Source organism: Bubalus kerabau, chromosome 8, assembly GCF_029407905.1.
Source record: "Bubalus kerabau isolate K-KA32 ecotype Philippines breed swamp buffalo chromosome 8, PCC_UOA_SB_1v2, whole genome shotgun sequence".
Taxonomy (NCBI): domain Eukaryota; kingdom Metazoa; phylum Chordata; class Mammalia; order Artiodactyla; family Bovidae; genus Bubalus; species Bubalus kerabau.
This window is the reverse complement of record NC_073631.1, coordinates 31,937,129-31,957,971: the sequence shown is the minus strand read 5'-3', so window position 1 is coordinate 31,957,971 and position 20,843 is coordinate 31,937,129. Positions and strand designations below refer to the sequence as shown.

At 39.1% G+C, this 20,843-nt stretch overlaps 1 protein-coding gene across 1 annotated transcript in view; it reads right to left on the bottom strand.

Annotated features, from left to right (window-relative positions):
* The window catches only part of ITGB8 (integrin subunit beta 8), a 103,203-nt gene extending 87,794 nt beyond the window's left edge, over positions 1-15,409 (bottom strand). The window contains exon 1 of the mRNA XM_055589952.1: positions 13,473-15,409. Within this exon, the coding sequence (XP_055445927.1) occupies positions 13,473-13,599 (127 nt within the window). The 5' untranslated portion in view covers positions 13,600-15,409. The remainder of the gene's footprint in view (positions 1-13,472) is intronic.
* Between the last annotated feature and the right edge of the window lie 5,434 nt (positions 15,410-20,843).

The window sequence follows — 20,843 nt, the reverse complement described above, 5'->3', positions numbered from 1 at the left end:
ATGTAATTTTTTTTGACAATGCTTTTGCATACTTAATGGTCTATAGAATAGTGTAATTATAACTTTTATATGCACTGGGAAAGCCAAAAATTTGTGACTTGCTTTTGGAGTATTGGCTTTATTGAAGTGGTCCGAAATCAAACTCAAAATATCTCCAAGGTATGTAATTTAGTTAAAGGGCCAAGAAAATCCAAGTTCTGTACATGGTCTTTTCTGTTTAAAAAATTAAACCCAAAGGAATTTATAGGTGCCCAATCAGTCCCTTGGACTGCAAGGAGATCCAACCAGTCCATTCTGAAGGAGATCAGCCCTGGGATTTCTTTGGAAGGAATGATGCTGATGCTGAAACTCTAGTACTTTGGCCACCTCATGCGAAGAGTTGACTCATTGGAAAAGACTCTGATGCTGGGAGGGATTGGGGCAGGAGGAGACGGGGACGACAGAGGATGAGATAGCTGGATGGCATCACTGACTCAATGGACATGAGTCTGGGTGAACTCTGGGAGTTGGTGATGGACAGGGAGGCCTGGCGTGCTGCGGTTCATGGGGTTGCAAAGAGTTGGACATGACTGAGCGACTGAACTGAACTGAACTGAATGTAAGAGAAAAAAAACCCATGTCATCTGGGTAGTATTTGAGAAGTCTGCCCTGTGGGAAAGCAGGGTGTAATATCCAATTATAGGTCTAACTGACCAAATATTTCTGCACCACCAAATAATTCAGTCATAAACAGCACTTGTCTTTTTTTTTTTTTTTTAACTTCAAAATCAAAACACATTTCTAAGAGGGCAAATTTGTTCCAAAATCCCTGACATGTGATTTCTGAAAATGCCTATAAGTTGGTTTCTACCCCAACAAGTCTACCACCAGATAATCTATCTGGCAGCCCTGTTCTCCAAGAACAATGATCTCAGGCATCAATGCTCTGCTGACCTCCAAGTAGCCAAGGGTCAGCAACATGTGCTCCCTAACAGGGGCCCTGGGCTTTATTTTGCATCTGTGCTATGCTCTCTTCAGTGGGGCACAGGTACATACTCAGGATGCCTAATCCCTTCTAACACCCCATCTTAGTTCCATTAGATGACACCAAGTATCTGGTGGCTGGTGTGGTCTTCAAGTCTTCAAGAGGCATCAAACAAGCTATATCCTCTGAACTAAATACTGGTACCAATAATATTTAGTCCTTGTGTTTCCATTACCAACCTCAGTGGTTGGGCACTGTAATTATACATATTAAGCTTCACCTTAGGGCTCTGGTTCTAGATAATGCTGGATGAAACACTCATTGAAAGGGACATTTTAAACCAAAGTTCAGGATACCTGAAACTGACTCCCTTCTTAAGTGTATTTTTCAGTGTTATCATCTTCCATTTTCTTGGAACTTGAGCCTCATGTATCATTTCTAGAGGGTTTTCTTTTGCAAATTATGGTTCAGTTGTCCTCAGTTCACCATATAAATCAAAACCAAATGCATGAAAGACAATAATAGAGTGATACCTTGGGAGGTATGCCTTATATTAAGAAAGAGATCAGCTAGGACTCTTTTCTGCCAATAATTCAGTTCTGCTACAATGAGTTCTTTGTTTTCAACTAGAACAGCCAATTCTACAGCAATTTCTGCACACCTCAAAACTTTCCTGTAGTCTTTGTTCTACTGCAATCAGTGAATACCTTACACCATTAGGTGTAGCCAGCCTGAGCTCCAAGGCTGACTTGAGTAGGTGATTAAAAAAGACATTCTCTAGTCTGGCACTTTTTAAGGACCTTCTTAAGATCCTGTAGAATTTTAAATTTTTAATATTTTCTTTGTTCAAACTCATAATATTCTGAAGCTCCTTCAGAGGATGATGGTCATCCCTCATTGTGTAAGGATGAAGCTCTTTTCCCTACCTAGTACCTGCAACAGTTACTAGGAAATTATACTGAATATATGGCCCCCGTTGAAATCAGGAAAAATGCTTCTGCCTTGAAAAATGTTTGTGGTTCAATTCTAAGGATAGAACCCTGTTACCATATGTAACATTACCTTGACTGTGGGTATATTTTACTATCAGTATATTAACTCTTTCAATCCCAAAAGGAGGCTGAGTCCAAAACATCAAAACATTCCTGACCAAAAGCCACTGCACACCTCACATATCTAATAAGTATTTGTCACATTTCTTCAGGGCTAACATATTTCTAGTCTCCTGTTCTTCTGTCTTCATTGCCAGCCTTTCCCATTTTCAGCCCTTCCAAATTCAGTGTCTCCCATGGACTATAGCTTGAAATAGCCTTTGGTCACTGTTCTGGATTTCTCATTCTATACCACGTAGAGGCTGTGATTATTGGGGAAGTTCTCTAGAATAATCAAAATGTACCACTGCTGATCTGGAATGGCAACCGACTCTGACAAATGTAACAGTATATGTAGATTAAAATGAAGCATCAACGAAAACACCTAGGAAAGAGAGCAACAACTCTTTCCAAAACAACATTAGTAATGATATTTGGCTCATTGATAAGGTCAGCATGAAAGACCACTTTTTAAGACTTTGTGTGCTGTTTTAAAATATGAACTGCTAATACTTTGAATAATAGTATTCAAAATAAAAGTGTCTTTTAGAATCATCTGAAGAGTATATATCCAATAAGACCATTATACTTTAACACTGCAGTTTTAATTTAATGATCTTATGCTTATTTCCTGAACTAATTTCAGTTGGGAATCTTTTAAAATGTCAGAGAAGATCATTTTAATACATTTTTGTTTAATGTTAGCAGTTTCCTCACAAGAATTTGGGCTTCCTGGTGGCTCAGTGGTAGAGACTCTGCCTGCAATGCGGGAAACCCAGGTTCAATCCCTGGGTTGGGAAGATCTGGAGGAGGGCATGGCAACCCTCTCAAGTACTCTTTTCTGGAGAATCCCATGGACAGAGGAGCCTGGCAGGTTGCAGTCCATGGGTTCTCAAAGAGTTGAACATGATTGAAGCGACTAAGCAGCAGCAGCAGTACCAGGATTGATCTTCGTCCTTATGTTGAAAGGTAGAACAGTATTTAATTAAATTATAAAATCCCAGTGGAAACCGTTTTGACTTTTAATACATTTTCCTTTGATATGTAAATTATACTAACTTACTTAATGTAAAAACAGAAAGTCACATTAAAACTGATTTTTAAATTGAAAACTAGCACTTTTAGTCCATAAAGGCAATATGGCAGTATTTTTTGTACACATTAATTTACTTATAGATATTAAATATATATATATATATGCCAACTAAATAATTCAACCAAATTGGCTAATTCATGTCAGTAAAATGTTCTTTTCTATAATGTTTTAAATTAATAAGGGGAAATAAAAAAGTAAAACTAAATTAAAAATCTACATACACTAGACTCTATGATACTAATTATAAGAAAATAAATTTCAGTGTAATCTGTACACATTTTAAGAATTTTACCAAAACTACCTTGACATAAAGTAGTTCTCTTTATTCAGTGATGTATGGTGTATTCGTTGTCTGTCATCCTCACCCCAGTAATATTTAATATACTAGACAGACCTGTCCCTAACTTATTTTAGGCCAGGAACCAGAGCACAAATGATGGCAGGCATAACAGGATTAAATATTTAACAGTTTAAACCCAGGCTAAGAAACTGTTAAGTAAAATAAGTTCTGTTTTCCTACATTGATAAGCATGCATTGATAATGACCTCGAAGGCTAGGTCTCAATTTAGAATTTTGAACTCTTTAAGATTTCTGGTTGGGAACTTGGCAGTGTGTTATTTCTCCAGCCCTCAATCTTCTCCTCTTTTCTCTCACTTCTAGCTTTATTCTGCATTACAAATAGCCTATAACTTACCTGCATGGATACTCAAGCCTGCATGTCCAAGTTCTATTTATTTCCCCTCTCCTAGGGATTGGCATATGGATGGCACAGTCTAAAGAAAGTAGTTTGGGGCTGTTTGGGCAGAGAATTCTAAAGATGATCTAGAAGGGAACTGAAGACTTTGGATAGGCATGCCCCATGGATTCCTTGGGGAATCCAGGAATCCAGAGCAGGGCCCCAAAGGCCCATGATACAGATTCTTCTTACTCCTGGAAAATAGTCTGTAGTGATGATTTAGAGTGCAGAGTCAAACGCATGCAGGTCTGAATTCTGGCTCCATTACTTATTAAGTGAGAGATTTTGAACAAGTTACCCAGTGACTCTTTAGTTTGCTTACCTATAAAATGGCAATTATCAGAGTTTATACTTCAGAGGGTTGTGGGCATTAAAGAATATATTTTCATACCACATATATAGGAGTGTGTCTTGCATACAGAATATACTTTGCAAATATTAACTATAAGCTATAGATGCTTTAAGAAAATCTGGATGAATAATGATTAAAGTTATTAGAATAGCTAGTCTTTTATTACATTTTTTTTTTTTAGTATTTGGTTAAAATGACTACAAATTTCAGTTTCTATCATCTAAACAGTTATCAATTTAAAAATATACATTGAGGATAAGGGATGAGGGTTACTTTTCATATTTAATTAAAAACAATGAAAATAATCACAGAAATTTGAAAAACAAAACAGATTTGTAAAAAGTAGATTAAAAAGTACCAAGTCTCTGTTTTGATCTTTGCTAAAGATTTGCCTATCAAGTCAAGAGACTTTTTTTCAGAGTGGACTGGGAATGCAGAAACAAACATCTTTTATAGTATTAAACCTTTCATAGTAGAACTCACTTTTAAAAGAAAAGTATATTTCTTAAAAATCAAATTCTAGTGAGAATTAGAGCTAAATATGGCTTATTTGCTTACCTACCCGATTTAAAACTGATCACTATTATCCTCACCTCATTCATTGAGTCATTTACTTCAAATAATTTATTAGGGCCTGTTGCGTGCCAGGCATTGAAAACACAGAATCAACAGGAACAATTTCTCCTCTCAAGGAGGTCACAGGTTGATCAGGAGACAGGGTATGAACAAGGAGCCACAATGTTAGGCATGGGATGTTCCGGAAGAGCTTTGCATACCATACAGAGGAGCCTGAAGACAATGGAAACCATGGAAGGTTCTGAGTAGGGAGATAAAATGTGGACAAAGGTTTGAAATAATGGAGACTGGTTAGGACACGCATAGAATTTGCCAAAAGATTTGCCTCCTGGAATGAAGGCTATTTCAGGCTTTCTCTACCCTAGTGGCATTGTATTAAAAGGAGGGGATAGATTTGATAAGCCATTATGAACAAAGAATTGATGCTAAAAACCAAAAACCTCCATTTTCCTTTAGTCATCTTAAAATCACCCACTTATTTATCATCTTGTCACCCCCTCATGACCTTTGAACTCTCTTCTTCCTAGCCATAAGTGAAAATTTGATCCCCTTTAATAGCAAAAGAGAAAAAATTCCTATTACTGTTAACAGCTTAGAAATCTAGCATATCTTTTTGCCTCCCATTTTCAAGAAGGAGCTAAACCATAAGAAAGATTGTAAAATATATTAAGTTTACCATAGAAAGAAAAACATTCAAGAAATGTAATGTTACCTTATTAGAATGGCCTACTCTGTCTTGTATATAATAGTCTGTCCAGTCATTCTCAGAACACTTTCTTCACTCTGCTTTATTTTTTCTTCATTTTACCATACACACACACACACACAAATATATATATATATATACATGCACATATATATATACACACACATATACATGTATGTATGATATATATTCTATATTATAAATTGTAATTATATTAATATATCATGCATATATATGCATGATATATAACATGTATTTGTCCTCTTCAATTAGAATGTAAGCATCATTGTATTCTTAGTGCTTAAATAGAGCTTTCGATGTCTCAGCATTAAACTTATGCCTGAAGAGTCACAATATCTTGCTCTTTTTGGATGACTCCCATGGAAAAGACTGGTGAGCAAGAGGGCAATTCTGCCATCAGTGGGGTGGTGACCAGAAAATAAACCATCAGCATCCTGTGCATATATGAAGTAGGCTTTAAAAGAAGCATGACCTTTGGACATTCAAAGATATCTGGAAATTTGCCATGAAGGAGGTGGGAACGCTAGACATCTGCATTGATACCAGATTTAACAAAGCTGACTGAACCAAAAAAATAAGGAGTGTCCCATACCATATTCCTATGTGGTTGTCCAGGAAACAAGGGTGAAGTTTCACTAAACAAGCTCTACATGTTGATCACCTGTCACCACTGTCAGAAATCTGTAGGCAGTCAACATAGATGTGAACTAACTGCTGATTGTCTAATAGTTATAAAACTGAAAACACTCAAATACATAAAGACACAAAAACAGCAAAAACTTCTGCCTGAAGAAAGTATAGCAGCAGATGCCTTGAGCCTGGCACACACCAGAAATGCCATGCTCTAAATGACCAATACTGTTAGACTGTTGGTTGTGACTAATCACTGCAAATATTTAACAGCTGAAGGGACACCTACTTTGTAAAAATGCAGGGAGGAAAAACTAATACGAATATTTTAAACAATATAGAGTATCAAGCTCTATAATAGCATGGCTCCAAGTGGCTAGGAATGTGATAAGCCCTATGTTGGTCAATTATGTGATGCCTTGCATCATGATTTTGTTTCTTTGAACTTTCCCTTTTCCTTTCTGTCTCATAACAAGTCATACACATCTTTAATATATTGGAAATCCTTCGGGAGGCAGAGTTTCATTCCAGATTACTCTCATAAGGCCACTTGTGTTCTCCCTTTCTTGCTCCCATATGAAAACAACCTTAGTGAGAAGCATTTAGGGTTGAGTGGGGAGCATTCGAGGGCTTCCACTGAAAGTATATTTTGACCACACCCCGATTCTCCAGTCTTTATCCTCCTCTCTTCAGTTATTTTGTGAGGGCAACAGCATTATAGAGCATCCAGCAGTCTCCAGAGAAGGAGTCCTAGTCTCTGTTTCTAGGCTTCTGTGCTCTCACATGTGCCCTCACCTATGGCCATCACTTTCTTGCCTCCTGGACAACCCTAAAACACCCAGATTTCCACCACAATTCCCTTTGCACACCAACAGTTGAGAAGGGATGAATGAAAGACCTTTTTCCAAATATGCCATGGGCCTCCTTACAATGCCCTCTATCTGATAGTCACACTGAAGGTATAACTTTAAGCAACATCTAGAAACTTTTTTAAAATTAATTATGAGGCCGCCTGACTGAGTTCAAATCCCATCTTTTCTTCTTACTAGCTAGGTGATTTTGAATGAGTTACTTATCTCTTCTATGTTTCAGCAGTTTTCTCATTTCTTTAACAGGAATAACAAATCTACCTCTCTCACAGTGATATATTATGAAGATTAAATTAATGTCATTTAAATCATTTATATCAGTGCATAGTACAGAGAGAGAGTACCCAGTTGTTTGTGAAATTACATAAGCATTACACTTTCTTTCCACTACATATAGAAGCCATACTTAACATGACATCTTTTGGATACAAATGGAAAAGTTACATTTTTAGAGGTTAACAATTAGATCACCTACTTATTAAGCTCACTGATTGTTCAGTTTAATAAAATGCAATATGCATAAGCATAAAATATTATTTTTTTTTCTATAGCTTCTTTTATAATCAATAAATAGCTTACAGAATATATCTCATATAGAACTGGAGAAGATACTTAGGGCCTCACAGTCCTCATGCTGGCAAAACTTCTCTAAATGTATAGACTTGGACTAGAGTTTTGAGGACAAAGGAGGACTGAGCATAAACAATACAGGATTGGTTATGACTGTTTTCAGGTCATTCAGTGAACATATTAAAAAGACTATTTCCTTGTGTCAGTTTGGTAAGGTAAGATTCAATAGTATAAAAAATATTTTTTTTATGTAAGTTCCACACAGACTTATCAAACCTGTGAAAAGATGTCAGGTAAATAATGGAGACTGCTATACAACAGGCACTTTCAAGGAGGAAGCTTTGAGCATCTTTGCTTAATAAGTACAAACAAGAGGAAGACTGTATCACAAGGCAAATAGTTTATTACATTTTTAAAGAAAGCTGGATTGTCTCTGCATATAAGGCCCCATTTATTAAAGTTTAAAGAACTTTAGATAAAAACTGTACCCTCTGACATCCATCTAGTGGTCAACAGAATGGCCCTGGGGAAAGGCATGGTGAACAAAGTAAGAAATTTAACATAAACTATACCTGGATAAATGAAATTTAACAGGTGGGACAGAAAAGGCTCTAAACTGTTAAACACAAACCAGATTATCTCAAATACTTTGTTGCTTCAAGGAAGGATCATTCAAAATGGAGTACAGGAAAACTGAAAAGGCAATATAGTATTGCTATATCATATATATCATATACTTTTACATATCATAAAAATATCAAATTGGAATGGAAACTGATTATCTTATTGTCTACATTAAATCCCATTTAACAATGTCCCTTTCTCTTCTAAACTATATCCTCTTACTTCCCTTGTTTTATTGTTATTAACTAATTATGTTTTCAGTCCAATCAAGATTTAATTAGCTTAGTACACATATATATTCATGAATAAATAATATATCTTTAAGACTTAAACATACTTTTAAAAATATATTTTAAAAAATTATCTGCTGGTAATATTCTAAGAACTTTTTCTACCTGGTCAGTCCTCTTATTCTTTATAGAGTGTTATATATCATTCTACCATTTGAAGATATCCTATATTTAAAAAAAAAAAGTTTACAGTATTAATTCAACTTTCATCAACTCTGAATGGGCCAAAAAAAAAAAAAAATGACCGCAAAGTCAGCTTTTTAGGCAGTTGAAGTGGTGAACTGACTGTTGAATATGGGAGAAACAGAGGAATCAACCCAACCCAGGGATCGACAGTGAAGGTGTTAGAGAAGCCAAGGGCACTGCCAAAGTATTATCCTGAACTACTGGGAGACTGACATCACTTACTGAGATGAAGAAGACTGTAAAAGGAGCAAGCTTGAAGCAGAAAATGGGAAGTTTAGTTTTGAATATCTTAAGGTTATCTTTAGACCTACAGTGAAGTGAAGTGAAAGTCACTCAGTCATGTCCAACTCTTTGTGACCCCATGGACTACATAGTCCTTGGGATTCTCCAGACCAGAATACTGGAGTGGGTAGCCATTCCCTTCTCCAGGGGATCTTCCCAATCCAGGGATCAAACCCAGGTCTTCCACATTACAGGCAGATTCTTTACCAGCTGATCTACAAGGGAAGCCCTAGACCTACAGTGGAGGTATTGAATAGGCAGTTTGCTAGACCCTTTGGAGATTAGATAAGAGGGCAGGACTGGAGCTGTCAGTATAGAAATGATATTTAAGACCCAAGACTGGATTGCTCCACCTGAGACCCAGTATATATCTAGAAAAGAACATTTGAGGGCTGAATCCTGGGCCACTCCTGTATTTGGAGGCTGGAACATGAGAAAGAAGCAGCATCAGGAATGGATAAGGAGCTTAAACCAAGAGAATGTGGGTCCAGGAAGTCAAGGAGAGTGCCTCAAAGGTGGGAGTGATCAACAGTATCAACTCGATGACCAATGACAGGTCAAGAAAAATGAAAACGATGAACTGATCATCAGATCTGACAACAGGAAGGTCACTGTAATCATAACAGAGTGGCATAACGTCAGAGATGATAAAGAAATCCTAAATGCAGTGGTTTAATAGAGAAGGTGAGGAAAATTGGAGATGGCAAGTATGGGACAACTCTTTCAAGAATTTTTACTATGAAGGAGACTGAGATTAAAGATGAGAGTTATTACAGCATGTATGGATATGCATATGCTATAAATGATCTAGAGGAGAAAAATGACAATTCAAGAGAGAGGGGAACAGTCTTTAAAACTGAAACTCAAGCAAGGTATACCTGCTGTGATTCAATTAGAATAAAGTAATTACATTTTTTTTCACATACATGGATACTTTAACAAATATTTTTAGTGGAACTATATAATAGAACCACTGCAAAATAAATGCTTAAAACTGTCTTTGTCTTTGCTTGCCTCCCTCACTTCTACATTCTTCCCTTTGAAGATAGTGGATGTTCTTGTGGCCCTAAATTTCAGCCCAAAAAATTCATGTTGTGGTGATTAAATGTGTGCTTCTCCTCTAGTAGTATTTTGATTTACTGAAATATTTTAGGACAAAATGATATGAGGTATTTGCTTCAAAAGAGTCTTGTTGGGAAAAGAAAATGAGTGGGAGGAAGACATGAAAGAAGTTTGGCTTGAGTTGATAGTTGATGAAGCTGGGTTATGGACCTATGGTGATTCCTTACACCTTTCTTTCTTCTTGTGCTTGTTTGAAAATTTCCATAATATAGTTAAAAATTAGAAGAAACAGAGTGTCAATACCATGCTTAATCCAAACGAATCCATTAAATGGTGAAATTTCTGATAATTTGATAATAGGTGAACAAAGTTTGAGGGCTCAGAAATTGTATGGCATTATCCAAATCATAACAGCTACTTATATAATTTGAAAATATACAGCACAAACATTGCCTTTTAATATACGTGTGTTTGTACATGCTCAGTCACTTCAGTTGTGTCCGACTCTTTGCAACCCCGTGGACTGTAGCCCACCAGGCTCCTCTGTCCATAGAATTCTCCAGGCAAGAATGCTGGCATGGTTGCCATGCTGTCCTCCAGGTCTTCCTGACCCGGGGATAGAATTCATGTCTGCTTATATCTCCTGCATTGCAGGTGGATTCTTTACCCACTGAGCCACCTGGGAAGCCCTTTTCATATATAGCATAAGCTTTTTATCAAAAAGTATCTCAGTTACTTTAAGACAGAAGCACTTTGCATGCTTATTGTGTAAATAATCTGGAAAACTGGATTTTTAAAAATTAAGCATCAGTTCTTTTAAATATCCTTTCACTTTAGGTAAGCATAAAGAATTCTGAAAAGACTTATTCTATAAAATATGTTCTGAGGTAAAAATAATACTACATTTACAAAACAATGGTAATCCAGTTGATTTTTATGTAAAAGAATAGTTGATTATACACAGAATATGAAATCTCATTGTAATAGCTACCACTTTTTAAAAAGAAATGGTAATTTCTGAAATTTTTTACTCATATTGTTATATGGAAATTTAGGTTAAAATGATTTTTAGCCTTTCAAAACTAACAAATGTAGAAAAAGCAGTGTTCCTACATTAACTCTTCAAATATTAACCATTAGGTATTCTTTAGTGTTTTCCAGTTACTCATTAACCATTTTATGGTGTTATTGTTTCTCTGATTGTCGGTAATTTCCACCAACGAAAGTTGAAAAACAAACTCCAATAATTTTTTTTCTAGATCAGAATAATGTTCAGATTTTACTAATAACATCCCCCTTGCTCACTATATTCATTATATTTGGGACTTGTAAGTTCTACTTCGAAAATTAAACCCAGAGTTGTGCAGTTGGTTTCTTTGGTTGTTGTTGTTTAGCTTTATTGCCCTCAACATTTCCTTGGTGTAAACTACCAAGCAGGGGAACAAGATTTCCTTTGTAACTGATACCTAAATTTCTATTCTGCTTTAAGCATCTAATTTGTACTGTGAAGACATATAATTTGAGACTTGTAGCTATATCACAAAAGTACAACAGTTTACGCTGATCTCTAATTTTCTGACTTGTCCTGGCTATAATTTAAATTTTTTGCATGTTTGTAACTGTAGTGCAAACCAGTATACATCAGAAACCTTTGTATATTGACAGAGACTGGGAAAAGGATGCCTTGTTCTGATTTCAGATAAGCATTCCCTTTTCACAACTGCAGGTGCAAGGGAGCCCATTCATAATATTTGCTTCAAATCAGCTACAGTCACTGGATGGAAATACAGCTATTAGAGGTGAACCTGACTAATCTTAACAAACACAATGAATATTTTTTAAAAAACTCACTATTACTAGCAGAATCTGGGGGCAAGTATGGCTTTTTCTTTTGTCTACCTACTGGGGACAAAATATACTTTGTTGACACAAGTTTTGATCGTTTTACTAATGTATATGTATGTGTGTGTGTATTTACAAAAGCCAGAAAAATACTTTGTTACTTATTAACATAGGATGGAGTTATAGTCAGTGGGAAATTTGCAACAAATAAGTATTTTACTTGAGACAATTAATGATGTTACATTTCCCTTTGCCTTAAGTTTCACTTAAAATTAACTTACAAGCCAAAAAAACAACCACAAGTTAAAAATTAATTCTAATTGCTCTTATTTCACATAGCTGGGTAAATCTTTTGAAACAAATGTCAGACAGCTATATATGCAACCAATTGATAGCATTTTTCCATTATAGACTCTTATTTATATGGTTATGACTTGATGGTTTTAATTTCTATTTAATCATATAGAAATTTGACTATTCAAAGCATAGAGGAACAGTTTAGTCTACAAAACAATTACAAGTCTCCTTGAACAGGAGAGGTGAGAGAAAGGCTCTAATAGAATTTAAAGGTTCAATGACCAAACACAGATAAAGTAACATTTTCTAAAAAGTATGGCAATGATCACTGCATTGGTAAAAATAAATATTTGCCTTATATTTAATGCCAGTAAGAACTTATCCTAAATTCATGATTATTGCTATTACTTACTTTGTCTTACTGTTTGTTAACAATCCAGTACTACCACCTTAAATTTGTATATAATTCAGAAGTGCCAAAACACCTTTTCATACGCTATTTGACTTGAGCTTTTCTTTGTGATTCATAAAATGAAGATGATATCCTTTATAAAGCAGTATCCTTTCCAAATCAGGTCGTTCTGACAAAAGTGGCTTGCCTGGAATGAAAGCTGGCAATCTTGCTCTAGGCTTCTGTCTCAGAGTCTCAGTCTCAGGCATTGATCTCACTGAGGGATCACTTAGCTGGGAATTGGTTTTTGAGCTGAAAAAAACAGTGACTTAAAGCAGGAATATTCTTCATATGTGTTCAGTTCATTCAGGCTAAGCACTATGGTAGAATAAACGTATGCTGCTATCCTTTTCCTTCAGGGACTCAAAAACAGGACCATCACTCTCATTATACCAGTTGATTCTCAGGCTTGAATCAAATGCAAGCTAGTGGGTAGTGGACCCCAAATGCTAGAAACATGTGGGAGCATCTTCAAGGATGCCTTCAAGGAGGACACCTTCAAAGATGAAGTGGAACAGCTAAACTGGCTTCTGTAAATATCCACCACCTTTCCAAACTTTCATTCTGTTACTACTGCCTCCTTGAGCAACTCATAGTGTCTCCTGATACAAGTAGTTACTGCCGTCACTCCAGGGAGGAAATGCTTGCTTGACACCTGGCCTCCCTTGGGCTGCCTGCGATGGAGAATGCTGCCACACACCCGCCCTTCTTAAGTTCTCCGCAGTTGGAGGCTGTCACCCGGCCACTTACCTGGTTGGGATGCTCTTTTTGACAGCCCAAGACCTTTGAGAAAAGGAAGAAAACAAAAGAAAACAAAACAACTTACCACTTTGGCCCAGTCCAAGAACAACTGAAAACATCCAGGCCGCCCGGAGGAACGGGACAGGACCTGGCCTGCAGTTTTGCAGGCAGACTAATGTGGCAGTAAAAAAAACCAGGGCCGAGCGGCACATAATGCAAAGCAGCCCGCACCACACCGCGCCCGCCGCCTGGCTGCTAACCGGATGCGCGCTCGCGCTTCGCGGCGCGAAGTGCCAAGTGTTGCTAGGACGTTTCCAGCAGGCCCAGCAGGCGGACCCCGCGGCTCGGAGCAAACGTTGCAGGTACGCCGGCCTGGTCACAGCTCGGCATCTCAGGGCCCCGGCGGCCCTCCCAGCTCGGCAATGTTGCGGGTCCCAAGAGCTCCGCGAGAAGCAGCTCCGCCGACGGCCAATGGCCGGAGGCGGCGACGCCAGCAAAGGCTCCGCAGCCCGCTCTGGGACAAAGAAAAGAGCTTTTGTCTCTCCCCAGCCGATGGGGCTTCTGCTGCATAAATCAGCTTAGCGAAGAGCCAAACACAATCAAACCCAAACAAAGCCCGAAGCTGGGGGAAAAACCAGCCTAATGTACATTCAGTGGGTGATGCTGCATCTGTGGGAGGGGACGTTGGCGAGGCCGAAGGGGAAAAAAGTCGATGGCGCATCAATCAGCTCGAGCTTCTTCCACAGGTGGGTAGGGAGGCCAACTTCAGTTAGTTGTAGCTTTGCAGCCTCGTCAGCTGAGCAGCGGGCAAAGTCGAAACGACAGCGTCCTGGTTAGCGAGGGAGGAAGCTTGAGGTGCCAGCAACCAGGGGAGGCGGCCCCCAGCGCTCTAGAAGCCCCCGCCGGCGTCGGCGGACACAGTGCGAGGCATCGCAGCTCCCTGCTTGACCCGAAGTGAAGCGCACGACCGACGGAGAGCTCAGGAGGGGAGGTTCCGCGGGGGCGCAGGAGCCTGGTTTCACGGGGCGGGAGCTTCGTGCCCTGGTTCTCTTGGCCCCAGTGTGCGGCTCAGGCGTGCCGCCGTCCAGAGCCCGGACAGCTGTCGCGCTCTGGGGTGCACTCCGGAGAGGCGAAGCTGGCGAGGGGAGGGGAGGAATGGTCCTGTCCCGGCCCCCGTCTGGGGTGAGGGGGGTTGGGGCTCCTAAAGTGTGGATAGCTAGGAGCGTTAGGGCGGCGAGTTGCTAGGAAACCGCCCCACGCTACAGAGCTCCTTGCCCCGGCCGCCCGCAGGCGCGGCGGCAGCGGCTCCGGCGGCAGCAACAGCTCGGAGCAGCGTGGGCGGGACATTGGTGAGGCATGAAGTCACCACGGCCCACACTCGCTCTTTGTTTTGCTCACTCCAGCTCTTTTTCTCCCCCTTGGCTCTGATAGTTGCCATTCCCATCGTTCATTAGAGCTCCTGATGCGTAGCCGCGCAGCAGGAATCGCACAGCCCGTTCTCTTTCCCCCTCCTCCCGGAATCCTTGCACCCCAATGCTCGCCTAGCAAGCGCGGAGACACGCTCAGCAAGAATGGCAGCTGCGCGAAAGTCCCAGCCTCTGACCCCGACGCTGCGCGCCTCTTTGTTGGGAGATACTCACTGCTCGGCCGCTACCACAGACTAAGTGGAGTCTAGAGGCCTCTCCCTGCCCCCAACACCCTCTGTTCCGATGGTGCGCGCTGCCCATTTTGCTTGCAGAATTAGTAGCTCACCCTTTGCCCCACCGCAAGATTGTCGAGCGTCTTCCCAACTCTTGGAGAGTTGGGCCGGTCCGCAGGGGCTGTACCCGGAGTTGCGGCTGAAATTTCTCACGGCTCCTTCTCTACTTGGAGCCTCAGCCCTGAGCTGGACAGCCCTGTTCTTCCCACAGTCTCGTGGTGGCCCTGGGCTTTTGCTAGTCACAATGGATCTTTTGACCTTAAGCGTCACCTTCGGAATAAACGGAACAAAGAAATTACAAAGGGCGGCGAAGCAGAAGGGTGAGGCTAAGGAGAGGAGGTGGGAGGACCTTTCTGCCTGTTTACAGCTCAGAGATTTAGGTACAAGCCGGGAGGCGGTGTTATGCCCGGCAACTGTCAGGAAAGCCGCGCGCTTCTTTGGGTCGCATTACTACGACGTTAGGCCGAGGGAGGGAACCCAGTCCCCCTGATTGAAAACAAGGCGCTGTTTCCAATTTGAGACAGTCTGATGGTTCTCTTTTTCCTCTAGGGGCAGGAGAGGTTCCCTGTGGTAAAGTCTGACCTCTCATTTGTCCACTAGCAGCCCGATCTTTTTTATAGAGCACCACCTCTTACAAGCATCAGCATTCCAGCCAGGTCAAGGTGAAATATGCGGGAGTTTCCCTCCTTCTTATTTGTTTAATAGTTTCCATCTCCATATTTGGAGTAAAAAAACAAGTAGGAGGGTTTCTCGCTCTCTCTCTCTTTTTGTTCTTTCTCTTTTCTAATTGTTAACTGAGTGAATGGAAAGTACCTGGTTAATAAACCACGACGTTAAAAACTCCCCCTTTTCAGGTGTGGACTGTACACTGGGGCCCACAGTATTAGTTAGCTAAGCAAGCCAGGAACCTAGTTCGAAAATTAATTACAAGTGCTCTGGATCTACAAAGCAAGCCCTTTTGAGAGACTGAATGAATGACCCAAACTTGAAAAAAAAAATGATACTTATAAATATAATTCCACTATTGGAAATGAACTCTAAGTAGATAAAATTATATTCAGCCTAGCTTCATTTTTTCTTTCCTCACTTCCAAGTTTGAACAACTATAGTTTTGCTTTTGGTGGTCCTAAAGGACAGATCCTGAGAAACAGCTGGAATGGGGATGAAGATTTGAAATTGGAGCACAAAAGGAACATACTCAAGCTCGGATTAGTGACTCTTTGGTGAAGCAGCATGTGTATTTTCCAGAGATTAGTTCTTTGGAATTCTAAGAAATGCAGCCACCTTTGAGACAGTTCAGTGCTACAATAAAACAAAAAGGTCAATCCATAAACTCTGTAAGGATGTGTTAATATAAGTACACTGCGTTGTTGAGTGACTATCACATCAAAGTTTCATAACATTTTAAAGTCTAACTCTTAGTGCTAGAAATGTAAATGGAAGTTACATATTAAATAAGATAAATTTATGCAAATAATAATGAGAATGTGAAATTGAGAAGGTATGTACAAATTTTTAAACTCTGTATTGTTAGATGTCTCTATGCTCTATACTAAGTCAACACAACTGTGTAGCAAGAGGAATAAAACAAACATATAAATCTGTAAGGCTGTAAATTTGAAGCCCTTTGGAAAGAGTTTCATATTGTGTTATATGGAGCTCATGCAAATATATGTCAAGATGCCAGTTTTATGGAGACATGGAAGAATAAGCACAACTCCATATATCATCACTCCCCAATTGCGAAGAGGTCATAATTCTGGTTATCAAAATAAGTGAATATTCCAGCTGCAAGACTGTGATCCTTGCAAGCTATTTACTAACAAATTATATGTACATTTGGGGCTACAAAGACAAAAGTGAATTCTCCCAAATCTTGCAAATCAGCAAACACTACAGTTCACTTCTTTCTTGTTTTTTTTTTTTAATTTCATTGTATTTTTTAACTTTACAATATTGTATTGGTTTTGCCATATATCAAAATGAATCCGCCACAGGTATACATGTGTTCCCCATCCTGAACCCTCCTCCCTCCCCATATTCTAAGACCAAATATAACTAGTCGCTTGGGGCAAAGTTTGCTTGTTTACAACAAAAGACTGTCACCACAACTCACCTTTTTCCTGTAAGAAAAATGCACAGTATTTATTGTGAATAAATGCAGTATTGTCCTTTTCATATATTACCTGAAGAATTCTAACAAAGAAAACAATGCTTAAGAAGATAGTTACCTGAGTAATTTTTGTTTCTATCATGTTCTGCTGTCTTTGAAATTTCTGACAGCTGATATTTCATTATTTATGTTAATGAAAGCAAATGAAATTCACGTATAGTCTAAAAACATTTTAGCTATTCATTTTGGGCTTCCTATAATCAGAATCATTTAGTAGTAATAAGTCATACGACTGGGTGATTTAAGTTTCTAACCTACTCCTTTAACCTTGATATCTCAGTTTATGGTGAGAAATGAATATGCTGCAGACAGTTAATAGGGGTGAGAGAGACATCTGAGAGACTACTCCTTTTAGTCTGTGTTCAGCCTTTAACTGGATATTGCTGCTTCTGCTAAGTTGCTTCAGTCGTGTCTGACTCTGCAATCTTATGGACTGTAGCCCACCAGGCTTCTCTGTCCTTAGGATTCTCCAGGCAGGAATATGGGGTGGGTTACCATGCCCTCCTCCAGGGGATCTTCCTAACCCAGGGATCTAACTCGTGTCTCCTCTGGCTCCTGCATTGCAGGTGGGTTCTTTACCACTGAGCCACTGGGGAAGCCCATTGACCCCATAGTTACAGCCAAAGCCACATTCACATTTTAATATTGTATCTTTCTGAAGTCGAGATCAAAGATATTCGAAGTTTTATTCAAAGGTTTTAAGTTCATGTTCTCAAGTTGTCTGTGAACTTGTTTCATCTACAACTTTTCAGAGATGAATGATTGAGCTAGTGGGATATATTATTATGACTATGATTTCTAGATTCTTCCAATAATAAAGAATAGAAGCCATCAAGAAGTACTTTTCACTGAAATGTTACAGAAAGCAGTGTTCCTCATGCTGTGAACTGAAGATTGCCTATAACATAATCACCTGTAGAGTGATTCTTTACTATTTCAGGAGATACTGAATTCGTAGATGTGGTGTGATGCCCAGCAATATGCATTGTTACTAACTTCTCAAATAGTGCTTTATATACTGTGGTTTAAGAGCCCCTAACATAATAGACTAATGCATAGACTCCTCAAAGGACTTATGTGTGCTTATTGATAAACTCCAGTGTCAGACACAAAGACAAAGAAAAATGAACTGCTGGAGCCAGTGTCTCTTTCCAAGGTAGTTTATGGATGAAAATACCTTGGATATTATGGATATTAATTGTATGAGATGTTAATATTTTTGGAAATAAGACTTCCATTGTTGAGTTTAAGGAGATGCTGGGTTAAATTTAAATCCTCTGCTGGAAAAATTTTCAGGAACTTAAATAGGCTTCCCTGGTGGCTCAGATGGTAAAGAATCTGTCAGCAGCAATTCAGGAGACCCAGGTTCAATTCCTGGGTCAGGAAGAAACACTGGAGAAGGGAATGGCTACCCACTCCAGTATCCTTGCCTGGAGAATTCCATGGACAAAGGAGCCTGGCAGGCTACAGTCCCTAGGGTGGCAGAGTCAGACATAACTGAGCAACTATCACTAAATAGGCCAACATGCAAATAGATTCTCCAAAGGAAGAATCCTTTATTCAGGGAACATCTCACAGACTAATTTTATGTAAAGAACACTGCTGAACTGAAACGATTGTAGAAATGTGGAAACTGAAAAACAACTTGGTGATGAGACTGATTTCACTTCTTCAAGAGAATTACTGAGCCGGCATGAGTCAGAGCTCTGACTCTTCACCACCACCTCATATCAGTGATGACTTTTGGTTTCAAGTAAGAGAGTCAGACTGTCATAAGTTAAAAAAAGGAAATTATTGTAAGGAAATTCAGAGCTCACAGAATCAGCAGAAGACTGAGAGCCTAGGATTAAATAGGCCAGAAACCAGGGAAGGTGTAACTAGTAGCAGTTAAGTATCCAAAAAATAAGAATGCTTTGTTTTCATCCATTCGTCTTTGGACCACTTGCTCGAGGTTCAGAATCCTGGTGAGAATATCTAATTTTTGAGGTCTTTATTCACATGCCAGTCCTCTGGCTTTCTGAGAGTGGAGAGAAGGAAGGAATAACTCTTGCCTTTGGCTTCCTTAGTGGAAAATAAAATATTTCAACAAGCTGATAACAAAATTATCTTAGGTTGCTGAAGGAAGCCCTGTAAAGTGACAAATACTCATTACTCAGATAGCCTGAATTCCATGGACTGCTCCTTTACACTACAGTTGGATTTTGTTCATGGTATGGCTTTAATTTAGCTACCCTACCCACTAACCAATGCTTTGGTTGGCAGTGTTGTTTATTTTCATGGGTGCTTTTGAATGAAATATTTTATCTGTGCAAAGTCAAATTCTAGCTTCCTATTATCTTTCTCTATGTAGCATGTAGCAAATTGAAGCATATTTAGCCTTTAATTCATTTTCAGGATGACTATAGAGATGTGATGTTTTAATTAATTTATTAGCTTTGTGAAATTTTTTATTGACCAAGTTTGTAGCAGACCCCATTGTTAATGACATTCCTGTGCCACCGCAGGCATATCGCTTCATCCCACCAGAAGTGCTGGGAAACGGGCACTTCTGAACACTGTCTCAAGGCCTGACCTGATGGGAAGTGACATGTAAATACCCCGGCTCCCTTGTTTCTTGAAAGGAGTCACGCTGGGCCTTGTGTTTCATATTAGTGCTTCTCAAACGATTTTGGGACCAGTTTTTCATTTTCAATCTATCATGGATTGGAAAAAAAGTAAAATGAATTATTAGAAAAATGGATGTTATAAAAATGTCAAGTTGTTATCAAAGTTTCTAAGTTATTGCTTATAGTTTATATATATAATTTTTCCTGGATGTGTTCAAACACGGGTACTGTCACACACTGTATTTTGAGTAATACTGAGCACTGTTTCCCTAGATTCCCTGTAGGACTAAGCTGCAGTTGCCCATAGAGATAAGTGTATTCAAACATCCTTCATTCACTGCCTTTCCCTCCTTCCTTTCTCCACTGTTCCCTGATATTTCCTTATCTCAGGGTCCTCTTCTAGAGGAACCTAAACTAAAACAAGTAATAATCAGTCTGGAAACTACTCTGTGGTATTCTCCATATGTGAATTTGAATTTTATTCTTGTCTAGTTAACAGGCAACCTGCAGAATAAAAAGCACAAGGGCTTTGAAATCTGTTAAAAAAACAATTTTTAATCTGCTACTTAGTAGCTGTAGAATCTTGGGCAAATTATTTAATTTCCTTGAGACTGAATTTATTCATTTATGCACTGATGAAATTAAAATAGCTATCAAAATTGCAATTACACTTCTATTAAAATGTCCCAAATCTAAGACACTGGCAACACCAAATGCTTATAAGGCTGTAGAGCAACAGAAACCTTCATTCACTACTGGTGGGGATGCAAAATGGCAGAGCCATTTTGGAACAGTTTGGTGATTTCTTACAAAACTAAACCACACCCTGCTCACATTATCCATCACTTGTACTCTTTGCTATTTATCAAAAGGAGTTGGAAACTTATCTCCACACAAAAACCTGCACATGAGACATTTATAGCAGCTTTATTTAATTGTTAAAAGTCAGAAGCAACCAGAATATCCTTCAGATGAATG